At 50.6% G+C, this 12,472-nt stretch overlaps 4 protein-coding genes across 4 annotated transcripts; 2 read left to right on the top strand and 2 right to left on the bottom strand.

Moving 5' to 3' along the window:
- Window positions 1–104: 104 nt before the first annotated feature.
- On the bottom strand, window positions 105–1,237 carry J4E82_011135 (uncharacterized protein; the record flags this gene model as incomplete). Its single annotated transcript, XM_051737344.1, has 3 exons — window positions 105–430; window positions 488–923; window positions 1,001–1,237. 3 exons carry the CDS (start codon window positions 1,235–1,237, stop codon window positions 105–107), a joined length of 999 nt encoding a protein of 332 aa, XP_051582893.1.
- A 684-nt stretch (window positions 1,238–1,921) lies between these two features.
- J4E82_011134 (uncharacterized protein) lies at window positions 1,922–3,394 on the top strand (the record flags this gene model as incomplete). The annotated part of the gene is made up of 2 exons (XM_051737343.1): window positions 1,922–2,274; window positions 2,338–3,394. The coding sequence occupies 2 exons, from the start codon at window positions 1,922–1,924 to the stop codon at window positions 3,392–3,394; spliced, it is 1,410 nt and encodes a 469-aa protein (XP_051582892.1).
- A 1,763-nt stretch (window positions 3,395–5,157) lies between these two features.
- On the top strand, window positions 5,158–6,733 carry J4E82_011133 (uncharacterized protein; the record flags this gene model as incomplete). Its single annotated transcript, XM_051737342.1, has 4 exons — window positions 5,158–5,440; window positions 5,489–5,760; window positions 5,813–5,937; window positions 5,998–6,733. The coding sequence occupies 4 exons, from the start codon at window positions 5,158–5,160 to the stop codon at window positions 6,731–6,733; spliced, it is 1,416 nt and encodes a 471-aa protein (XP_051582891.1).
- A 48-nt stretch (window positions 6,734–6,781) lies between these two features.
- On the bottom strand, window positions 6,782–7,783 carry J4E82_011132 (uncharacterized protein; the record flags this gene model as incomplete). The annotated part of the gene is made up of 2 exons (XM_051737341.1): window positions 6,782–7,462; window positions 7,517–7,783. The coding sequence occupies 2 exons, from the start codon at window positions 7,781–7,783 to the stop codon at window positions 6,782–6,784; spliced, it is 948 nt and encodes a 315-aa protein (XP_051582890.1).
- Window positions 7,784–12,472: the final 4,689 nt, after the last annotated feature.

Below are 12,472 nucleotides of genomic sequence, written 5' to 3'. Positions count from 1 at the left end.
CTTATCAAAAGAAACCTTTGTGAGCTACTGAAGCTCATCCAAGTTCATTCAATTGTGGGTGTCAAGCATTTACGCACACCACCGGCTTGCATCGTTCACACGCCTCACGTATCCTCGCTCACACTTCGACTCTGCTCCCTCGCCACAAAGGCGTTGGGATCGACGGGATAGGCCTTCAAGTCCACTTTGTTCGTATCTGCCCACGCCCGCACCCTGGCCTTATTGATGACAGCATCGGCACCGCCCTTCTTCTTCTGCTCCAACACATCCATCGTCTGCAGCGTTGCGATGATATCCTCGGGTACAATGTACGTCTTCTCGCGCAAATCCTGTACCGTGACAGTCTTCTTCGACGGGCAAGTAAGGATCGTGCGCGCAAGGGTCTGCGACCAGTAATGGATGTACGCAATGCGACCGAGGTCCGACAGCGCTGCGGCAAGGAATATTAGCATGATATTTCAACGCGGCATGGAGAAGATGGACATACGTTTCTCAGGTCCGCCCAACCTGTCCTCCCTCCTACTCATCTCATAGCTCGCTCCCATCAATATCTGTCCGAGCCCCTGCTTCTGCCACGGCGGAAATACCAATATGCACGCCAGATTATTGTTATCCCAGCTCATCTTCTCCTTGCTGAAGAAGCCGACGACCTGCCCTTGACCGCCAACTCGACTCGCCTCTGCATCGTCGCCGAAACCGGTATTCGGAATCTCCGGTGTAGGGCTGTGTGCGACGAGGAGGTAGTATAGAAAAGTTGTGACATCGTAGAAGACGGATTTGGTATCGAGGAAAAGCTTGGCAAAGAGCGAGAGGTTCTGCGCGTAGAGCTTGTGCTTTTCGCCGTCAATCTCGTAGAGCGAGTAGTTGTCTTTTGTGTAGACGTTGACGCCAGGCGGGGGTGTGTTGCGGAGGGGACATGCTTTCTATTTGCTCGGCACGTTAGCTTGTCCGCCACGCCCAGTCAGCGCAGAGGGAAATAGGAATAGGGAAAAAAGCGTACCAAGTGTCCAATGAAGCCCAACAGCTCCTTGCTATACTTGAAGCACCATTGGCATACATACAGCCGCTCGACGCGTCGCCCCGCGAGCTCTTCCGGGTAGAAGGACGGGTACCAGGGCTGGATGAGCAGCGAGCCGAAGACGACTTCGAGCACGTTGGGCCCGGAGAGAGGCTTCTGCGAGGGCTTCAAGGCGGGCGTCGAGGGCGTCGAGGTCATGGAGGCTACATCGGGGGCCATTGGGCTGGTGACGACGACGCGCGCAGAGGGGCGCAGAGCTTGTGGGGTTGCGAGCGGAGAGCCTGGACGGAGCTTCTCGCATGGGGATTAGCGCGACGCGAGGGCACGTGCGTGGACCGAGGTCTGGGACGAGTGGGTTTGGATGACTGGGTAACCTCGAAAGACAAGAGTACATCCCCTGCAAAGCGAGCATCGTAGTCGATCCACGGCTACAGTTACCGGCACACATGTCTAGTCTTGGGATTAGTCAACACAAGAAGGAGGGTGTGTCTCTAGGATTGGTAGAGGCCCGCTCTGTAGTGCAACGGTCATTGGTTCGAGATTACTGAACACCTTCTCGGACGGTCGAATATGCTCCCCATTCATCAAAGCTTGCGAGCATATAATACTAATCTACGCCCTGCCTCTCAGCTGATGCCTGAGCTTACCGGGTCCGCGGGATGCGCCAAGGTTTCAATACGTCGACCTTGTCAGCAACCGTAGACACGACGACCAACAGAGAGTTAGGATGCGATTGTTTGCGGGTATCATCCACAGGGTACCGGATAAAATGACACGTCTAGGATCGTTACAGAGTAATTTGGCGAGTGGAGGATGACCATAAATTCAACGCGCACTCTCTCCTAGGAGTTTCTTTATCCATTCTCATCACAACCCAAACGAGACAGCTTCCTAGCCGGCAACATGAGTACCACGATAACCCCCGATTACCTCGTCATTGGCGCTGGAGCCATGGGCATGGCCTTTGTCGACACCCTGATCACAGACACCAAAGCCACAGTAGCGATAGTTGACCGCTACGCTCGACCGGGAGGCCACTGGACGATTGTGTACCCTCACGTTACCCTCCACCAGCCATCAGCCTTCTACGGCGTCAACTCTCAGGAATTTCCGGGCGAGAAGAACATTGACAAGATTGGTGGGAACAAGGGCATGGCCGAGCTGGCAACAGGAGACGGAGTCTGTTCCTATTTCAGCAGAGTCATGCAGCAGACGTTTCTTCCAACTGGACGGGTCGAGTATTATCCTTTGCATGAGTACGTAGTATCCCTGTCGAGACGCATGTAAGACGGATGCTGACTTGGTACACCGATCTTTAGGTACGTGAGCGAGGGCAGATTCCAATCTATCATCACGAACAAGGCCGTTCAGGTCGGCCCAGAGACGCGTATTGTAGATGCCACATTCATGAAAGTCGAGGTACCAGCAATGAGGCCACCACCCTACGAGGTAGCAGAAGACGTGCATGTGATTGCACCAAACGGGTTGGTATCTCTTTCCCGACCGTACGGCAGCTACACTGTAGTCGGGGCCGGAAAGACGGGCATCGACGCCTGTCTCTGGCTACTTTCAAGAGGAATCGATGCCGAAGACATCTCCTGGATCATGCCCCGTGACTCCTGGTGCATGAACCGCAGTACCCTGCAGCCCTCATGGTCCCCCGCAAACGATTCCCAGATGTTCGAGGCAGAAGGCGAAGCCATTGTGAATGCCACGTCGCTAGAAGATTTGTTCTACCGGCTCGAGGCCAGCGGGAAGATGATGCGGATTGACAAGAACGTCTGGCCCACCATGTACAAGTGCGCGACCCTGTCCGTCCCCGAACTCGAGCAGATTCAACGAATCGGAAACATTGTACGTCAAGGACGCGTCGTCCGCCTTACCGCAAACGAGGTTACGCTCGAAGGAGGCAAGTACACACCCGTGCCGGATACACTGTACGTCGACTGCAGCGCCAGCGGCCTAGCAAGACTCAAGCCCGTACCCGTCTTCAACGGCAGACACATCACGCTGCAAGCAGTCCGCTTCTGCCAACAAGTCTTCAGCGCCGCCTTCATCGGCCACGTCGAAGCCACGTATGACAACGACGAGGTCAAGAACACGCTCTGCACTGTCGTGCCCCACCCAGACGAAACGCAAGACTACCTCGGCATGACTCTTGAGACGTATCTCAATGCGGCGAAATGGTATGCAGAGCCCAAAACACGCGCTTGGCTCGCACACGCCCGTTTGGACCTGGTGAACGCACAGAAGTCGCTAGATCCGGATGAGGCTGCGGAGGCGGCGAAGAAGAGACCGGCGTATATACAGGCTGTTTGTCAGAATCTCAAACGGCTGCTCGATGTTGAAGCGGCGAGGGCGAATAGCAAGATTTAGGGACGAGGATGATTGTACGTGGTTGGTAGTTTGCCAGGCAAAACGATGATGATTTCACGTCGACGATGAACAGCAAAAGCAAAAATGGCTGACCTAGGGTGCGACTGGTATAAGAATTACCAGCCTTCAGCAATAAGGAATGACATGGTTGTGGCAAATCTCTCCCCCTGTTTTACTCCTCCCTGTTCTTCCTGGTCTCTACTATCATTCTTCCCTCCAGGCAACATGCTCCGTCCGGGCAGAATCTACAGTCTTTTGATACACAATATATCATTCGCTCCTCCAAGAGTAGCTGTCCTCCCCCTACTTCGCCGTATGGTGTACCGCCCGGTCTGACTCGACCACCTTTGTGATACTTGAAGTATCCTCCAGCCACCCAATAGTAGTGGTCTTGACGATGGTCGTCCCATTCCCATTGTACCGGTTGTTCAGAGTTTACCTGGGTCGTTGTAATCTCTGGCGTGGCCAGATCATGTTCCTTCATGTCCTCCTCGAGTCTCGCAAGAGCACTGTCTAAAGCATTTCTGAAGCAAGGCCTTCTAGCAGAGATGTGATTCTCGTTTTGATTTGTATCATGGTGCCCGTATGCTGCATTCCGAGGTAGGCCGCTCGATAACGGTTTGCCTTGACGAGGCTGTCTGCGATTTTGCTGCACCTTGCATCTTGCGACTTGAGTCATTGCCAGATGAGCACGCTGCGAGGATGCAACCAGGATCGATTAGAGGCAAGATTCTTACTATTTTTGTCAAGCGGTGAATACATCATATGATCTCATGAGGCGTGGTAAAGCTATGTCACAGGGCGCTGCAAAGTCATATGTCCTACTAGGGCAGATTTGTAGCCTGCTCCGTTGTTTTTTTAGGATAAGAGTTGTGTATGTCTATAACCTAGGGGTCGCGTCGCACGGCGGCAAGATGAAGCAGGCGTGTTCTAACAATCCTCATCACGATGCGTGAACCAGAAGGATGCCTGTTAAAAAAGTGCTTATACTGAACACATGATGTTTTGGTGATTAACTTCAAGTCATGTGGTGACCATCGGTTGTGTTGAGGCTGAAGGTGTAGATGTACGGAAACGTCACACCTGTCATCGCACTAATACCGAATGGGAAACGGACGCTGCTGCCGTGCTTGCTTCATCGAATCAAGCCCTATCACGTTCCTTCTCCAGCCAAGACTCGATGCTGCAGTCATCTTGCTGTTCCCGTTTTCATAAGGCGAAGCTGTGCCGCATTTTGACGCGGCGCGATGCCGTTACGTAATCAGCCAGCGCGACTCGCGAGCCTCGCAACCATGTACTCGAGCTTGTCGTGCCTGTTCATCACCCCTGCTAGGACCATCTCTCGGACGCGTCGTGTGGTCGACTAGCCTGCGCACGTCTCAATGAGAAGCGTCGGGTAATACGCACCACCGAGCGCCGGTTCGGAGATTGTCAAAGGTTTAGTTCAAGTGAGGCCTCTTGGCACCACTTTGTTCTCACGGAGTGACTTCCGACATACTCTGCAATGGATTTCACATCACCAGTGAACGCACAAGCGCACCTCTGGTTTACGGTGAGATCGTTGCATCTTAATGGTGTCTCCCTGCCCCACTCATCGTGCCAGTATTCCCATTCGCTTTACCAGACTCTCACTCAAGGCTTTGAATTCCATGCTAGTCAATTTAAGGACGCGCTGACATAATCCTGCCAAAGTGCTGGCCAGAACCCAAACGTACATTACACATTCTACACTTTGGTCGCAAAGTTGAACGCAAGTCTGTACCATGGATCGCCGAAGAAAGACGAGCTTCAGCTTTGTGAATTTGACGCACCCAGACGACCTCAAGGATGAAAACACGCGGCTACACATTCGATCTCTGGCCATGACTGAAGTGGGTAAATCACGAAGGAAGCCCAGAACGAAGCGAGAGCGTAACGAGATCATCCTAGAGTTTCGTAAACCGGATGAGATGAGACTTGAGATTGATCGCTTAGGTGGTCAGATCGATCCGTTTAGTCCTTATCCTTTCGATCTGGACGAATCTGCTCGCATGCTAGTCGCATATAGTGGGTGATACTTGATGGATGATTGAGCTTGTTTCTGATCTACCATAGTTTTCAGTCCGAATACCAACCATGCGAGTCAGCTGCTAGGCTCTTGGTATCCTGTTGGTCTCAGTAGCGCGGCATCGTTCCACCACGTTCTTGCAAACTCTTACAACTTTCTATTGCAGAAGAGAAACGGTCGTTTCCCATCGCAGGATGATCGTATAGCTCTCACTCACCGTCAAAAAGCATATCGTTGTACGGTTGAAATGATGAAGGATCCATCGAAGCATAAGAGCGATGAAACGATCGGAGCAGTTGTCTCTATGATGAGTCATCTTGTATGAACTCGATAGGCTGTGCAAGCAATGAGGAATCACTAACAACCTTTAGGCTTTACTAGGCAGCTTCGGAGATGGGAACTGGGACAATCATCGAAATGCGTTTGCTAGGATCATCGCACTTAGAGGCGGTTATGACACAGTTGTCAATGAAAGCCTCAGAATCACTATAACATGGTACTCCTTAGCTCAGTCTGGCATTACTTCGCGCACTTGAATCAACTGACTATTGAACAGGGTCGATCTCATAGGATGCTTCGCTCAGGATGTTCCTCCTATTGTTCCCATGCCAAGCAGGTGGGAAGAGGACTCAAAGTCTCCTCAGCATCTACCACGACCGTCTAGTGCCATATCCCTATTATGGAAACAACAAATGACAGGGAATATAGATTGGATCACTGTCTTCGACGACATTGTGCAGTTCATCTCATTAGACCGAGCGTTTGCCGTTGAACAGAAGGAGCTAGCTTGCACAAGCGGGAGTTGGATGGAGCCAACTGTGTACAGACTGCTAGCAATACGACCATTGGGGAATGGCAGCCAACGTGAACATTTGATGGAAGAAATGTGTCGACTAGGCACCCTCTTATTCCTAGCCCCGTTTTGGAGGGCCCTCGGGCAGAATCCGGTTTGGACAGCAGCCATATCTCGCAAACTTCTCTTCCTTCTGGGAACAAATCATGTCGAATGGGGTCTGCTGAACCCATTGCTTATCTGGATATTGTACTTCGCCGCCATTGAGACGGAAAATCATGTAGAGCGAAGCCACTTTATCTCGATGCTATCTGCTCTACTGAAAAGCATGAACATTAGAGAGTGGGATGAGATAATGGGGATTGTACAAGGAGTACTATGGGCAGAGAACGTCTTCGCAGGGAGTGACCGCTTAATTTGCGATCAAGTCATGCGGGCTATGAATTACAATCCTGTGGCACATGGTTTCTTAGAAGCTGTGCCGGCTCTTATTGAATAATACTAGTGCGATACTGCACAGCAGCGTTACTGTACTCCTCTCATCAGATCAGGCAATAGCCATGCCCTTAATCGTCGTCCCGAATCCTTCCGGTTCTCTACCAAGCAAACGGCGCAAATGATCAGTAACCACAGCTCCTTCCCCACGCCTCAAAGCGTCGTACGCAGTTGCCCAATACTTCTTCATATCTCCAGCGAGGTACTTTGAAGCCCCGTTAACAGACTCCTGAGACGCCCATTCATCGATGGAGCATTGCTGGATCTTGACATCTTTTCCAAGTACACGGCTGATGGATTGTACACTCTCCCCTATCGAGAGTTCCTGCGGGCCAGACAAGAGGAGTGTGTCGTTGATATGTGAAAAAGTTGCAGGATTCTTGTTATATTCGGCGAGCAAGTGTGCAGTACCTTCGCCGAGCTCCTCGCGCTTGACCCATGATATCCCAGGGCCCTCTCCGTTGTGTGGAATCTTCAACTCATTGGGAGGGCTCTTCAGATCGAGGAAAGAAAGGTACAAGCCGTACGATTCAGTGTACAAGCCCTGACGCACGACGGTGTATGTGAAATACGCACGTTGCGCAGCAAGCTGGGCGAGATACCTCTCAGTATCGAGATGGGCTTGCATGACGAAGGCAAGAGAGTCGGGAGTGTTGCCGGCGAAACCAAGGGAGGAGTAGAAGATGTGTTCGACGCCAGAACGAATGGCTGCATCAATGGCGTACTTTTGAACCTATGTAGCACACTTAGCAGGTACTTTGTGGTCTTCAGAACTGTTGTCACCTACCTCGGTACGGTGCTCATGTTCGATACTCGCGTAAGAGATGAGGTTGAGGCAACGCGCCCCATCAAAAGCATGGTCAAGAGTTTCTAGCTTGTCATAGTCACCGTATCTGCTGATTGCTCCTGCATTCGTATACGTCTCGGGAATTTTGCCTGGGCTTCTTGCCACGAGGATAACTTTCTTTGGGTCCACGATACTGAGGAGGTGCCGGTATGTGCTGCCGCCGATGCCGCCGGAGGCAGGAAAGATGGCGATTGAGTCGCTGTGCATAGTGCTGATCGGCGAGGGTAGTCGTATGAGGGTGAGATGTTGGGTGTAGTGTATAAATAGAGCAAGTTAAGTCGTACAGTCTTATACATAACTCAGCGTTCTAGTTTTTCATCTTTCACAAGTTGCCGGATGCTGACTGTCTTGACAGCATAAGAAGGTGAACTCTGTATCGTCTAGACTTTAGATATCGCCTAGAAGTTTCTTAGCAGTGCCGAACGGGATTGCTAATCATTTCTGTCGTGAGAAAGGATCTTTTGCTGGAAAGCACGTGTTCTACCACAATCTGCGTGGTACTAGTGCCATTTGTGGGGCTCGATATGCGTCAGAAACATTGCTAACTCTGAGCGTGTTTCGGAAAAAGGCTTTGGCATGCTGATTAAGCATCAGAACCCACGTCTTGAGGCTCCTGTGGATTGAGCCCTGATCTCATGGTACGCCAAGAATTACTATGGGGCTGCATGTCTGTGCACACTATACTAGGCTTCAATCTCATCCTAGTTAGGAAAGACAAACAGGGTTCAGTTGCATAAGCGAGCAACGGTGCGGACTAGATGGGTGATGCGCCTGTGGGCAAGAAGACGGAATCTTCGCATTGACGGCTAGCTAGCTGGCTCTGGTGACGTAGTCGCTTTAGCCCAATCATCTCTTAAAATCAGTCCGTTCGGATCTACCGCACACGCCAGCACCACAGGTTCTATTATGAGTTAAAAGCTTTTCGGCGCATCGCTCTGATATTGTGATTTGTAATTGCATGATCATCGTAGTTGAGCATGGTCGCACATCTAGCGTCTCTATCCTTTCTCTTCATAAGTGCTTCCTATCAGACCGAATCCCTAACGCAATCCAGGCCCACAGACGACGCGTTGGTGAAAGATTTGTTCTATCCTACCGCAACCTCACCTAGCCACAGGAAGAGTTCATGTCGAGCTAAAAGGGAAACACCACTTAGGATTCGCACGCGCAAAGTATCCAGCTTGAAGGACTTGTAAGCTAAAGTGAAGTTGGGACAAGATTAAGGACTAGTATACCTTGTTTAATTCACGTTCTGTGGTGTCTGAAGGCTTTTAACGTGTACGCTCCGGTCCATCTTATCTATTTCCATTATCAAAGTGCTCCTCGAACTCCGATGTCTTCTGATCATAGACCCGCAGTGAAGGCATTTCGTCATCTCAGAGTGGAAGGAATACGTTAATGCAGCCGCTTATGGAGGGATACATACACGTCGAGTGTAAGGTTGATACTAGACGAGTGGCTGAGGCTGTCTTAGCAATGACAACTTGAACCAACGAGCGCGCTTGTACAGAGGCGTCTTTGTGAAACGGCCACTACGATGTCGTCCGGGGTCGAACATGATTACGTGATGGCGCAACGCCGCCTCATGTACAATGAAGGCGCGTGCAGTTGCCAAGTTCGCGTGAGCCCGTAGACGCTCATGGCATTTGCATCGAGTATCAAAAAGGCGGTCGGAAGCCAGAGTCCACCAATGAAGCGGGGGTTTGCCTCCGAATCGGCATTCTGCTTTTCAGGGTCCAGGATCCACAGATCCCTGCAGGCTGACTTGACCTACTTCTTCAGAACACAGATTCGTCGTAGCAGATATGAGAGCGCATCCTAGTCTTATCATCGCTCTTGGGATTGATCAATGCAAGGTTCCGACTTTCGCCTTCGAATTGTTATTTAATGAAGTTCGTTACACAAGGCATGCGAAATCTGATTCACAGCCATCTGTTTACAGCGATCAGGCTATCAGTTTGCCGCGTAAACACCCTTGTCTTTGCATAAGCATACTCATCCTCACTCTACAACTACCAGCTATCATAGGCAGTAATCGCCATGGATTATCTGTTTTTCAACGCGCCATTAATACCCAATCCTATTCGGCATTCCACGGACATGACATCAAATGTCTTCATGCGACACAGAGATGAACGAGATACACCACACAACATAGTACGTTCCTTGATAGATGCTGACATGTCACACAACCCGCTCTTTCACCAAAATTCTAACTGATATCTAGTCTCGTGATCCACAAGAACCTTCGGGATCTGTGTGCTTCTCCGCCCCTCGCCATGCATTCAACCCCGATCGCGTGCATATCTCTCAGCAAAGCCCACCTAATAGCGCGATATTACATGTACGACTAGCTGCAGGAAGTACAGATTTTGAAACTGGAGGCGACTCTGACGCTTCACGGGAGAGAAGCACAAAGGAAAGCTGCAGCGATGCTAAGGATGTCCTCACATCGGCGCATAGCAAGCGGAAAGCGCAGAACCGGGCGGCGTACGTGTGATTTCTCCCTGCTTGTTCTCTACCTTTAACAGATGCTAATTTCAATAAGCCAAAGAGCCTTCCGCAAGCGCAAAGAACAGCATATACAAGATCTCGAAGCCAAATTTTCAAAACTAAAAGATAGCCAACAACTGCTCCGATCGGAAAATGAACGGCTAGTGCTCGCACTAAAACGTGTCTGCATTGAAAATGAGGTATTGCGCGCCTCCTTCTTGCGGTCTCCCACCTCGCCAGGGCAGGAATGTATTAGCCCGCCGGCGTCAGTCACCCATTCACCAGTCCAGAACAACAAGAGTGTGAAAGGCAAAGCTCAAGCTTCAGGGATTGCTGTGAACACAGGATCTAGTGAGCTAGAACAGATTGCGTCCAGTCTAGAGACGAGAAGTGAGGAGACCTGCTCAACAGAAGCCTGGTATCAGATTCAATCAGGCCGCTCTATCGACCAGGAGCTTGCCGACATTGCAAGTTTTCATGAACGATCGGAGGAAACTGCACATTTCGAAGACTTTCAAGTTGCTTCCAAAGTCAACGTGGCTTCTGAGGAAGTTCAAAGACCGAAAAAAAGCGTTGGTATTGAGCATGCAAGGCGGTCATATCTTAGCCCCCGAGGTTGGTCGTATCTCCCGTTCTGACACCCATTCTATCTGTCTTCAGGAGAGTTAAATTAGCGGATAGTTCCTAGTATGCTACCCTGGAGCATATGAGTCTAAGTGGGCTGTTCTTTACTACACGAGAAGGTTGAAAGCTGATACCAGCCATGATCTTGCAACACGGACTGTCAATCAAGCTTAATAGGAATACCTTACACTCACAATCAACCAGAAGTCTAGAAAGCCCTCTTAGTGTTGTATAAACAGTACAATAGGTGAAGGGGCTATGTCTAATGACCGTCTTGGCGGCTCTTAGAGCCGTGGTTGAGCGTATATCAGCAATGTTCTAGAGTCCACAAACAGAAAGTAAAACACCTGACGAAGTCGCCGAACAGACAAAGCGCCTTCCGAATTTGTATTGGTAGATAGCCAGGTAAGCTTACATCATGAACCAAGATGATTCACAGGGTCCAGATAGTCCACTCCAGGGCAGAAGTTTGTCACCGTTACACTACCTGTCTATTGGCTCACTTTGCCAATTTCTAGTCCCACCGAACGCACCGACGTGCTCCCCGCTTGCGGCCCACAATGCAAGTGCCTTTTCCAAATTCAGTATCCACTAGCTGCACTAGCTTGATAGCCGTTTCTCCGCAATGTGCTGACCTTGGCAATCAGGGATGGCATCGCCGCGTTGCGCCCGACTGTGGAGATAGCTTCGTTCCCGTAGCGAATATCGTGGGGGTGTGCAGGAGAAATGCGTAGGCGCTGGCACAAGCATCACTAGTAGACACGCCTTACGAGTCAAATCGGATAATCGGTACGATATCGGCTCTTGTATCCCTGATTGTGAACGATGTCGCGCTAGATGAGGGTCTTGTGCTGTGTATGGCTCGTCGCGCAGTGTGTCGACGGGAAGACCTCTTGGTCCAAGAGCCAAGACAACCAAGCACGTTCAGATCTTGAAGATACCACCAAAATAGATCGATGTGAAGACTCGCCATTCGTAAAAAAGCAGGCACGATTGCCTTGGAGTCTATATCTCTGCTTATCACCTGCGATATAAGAAGGCATAGCGTTGCACACTTTGCCTGTCGCTGAACTCCACTATTACTTGAGTTGAACAAAAATCTCCCCCCTCGCCGCAAGATCCGACGATACATCCAGCGATAAGTCACAACTTTGATAGCTTCAACCTATCGACTGACTGCACTTCGAAGACACTTGCTACTCAAACTACCGCCGACCGTATACATCCTTCCTGCTACTTTTAGAGCCCAAGCTTTCCTTCGGCGGAGAAGGTGTGAGCGGCCTCCTAGGAGAGGGCGGTCGAGGCTGACTCCGCAAACTTGTAGGTTGAGCAATCCCATATCCCTTGCTACCCTCACATCGAGTGCGAGTGTGGAGGCGACTACCGCAGCCACTGCATACATGAGGATAGCGACAGTCGCTCAAATTCCTGCAGTCCCCCTCATTCTAAAAGTAACAAGGTCTAATTCGTCTTCCGGTCTTCGCAGCGGAATCGAAACGGACCCGTTTGTCACGGCGGGCGAGAGGTGGCGATTCAGAAGCGTTCCTGCGGCGAGGTACGGACGGTCGATTTATCGTGGATGGTACGTTATCATGGATCTTGTCGTGAGAAATGGCATTGTTGGTTTCCGAACGGGAGCATTGGACTGTGCGCTGCAGAGTTGCTATCAGTCAATCAGTCAGTTGTCAGTTCATCTTTGCGGTTCAAACTGTCAGTCTGGAGGTAGTGAACTGACCTGATTGACTGCCAAGACATTTTTTAGAATCGCGAACTGAGACT

The sequence above is a fragment of the Alternaria postmessia genome, assembly GCF_024291825.1.
Source record: "Alternaria postmessia strain BMP 2775 chromosome Unknown scaffold_168, whole genome shotgun sequence".
Lineage (NCBI taxonomy): Eukaryota > Fungi > Ascomycota > Dothideomycetes > Pleosporales > Pleosporaceae > Alternaria > Alternaria postmessia.
Note: the sequence above shows the minus strand (reverse complement) of the source record. Positions and strands in the feature narration are given on the sequence as shown.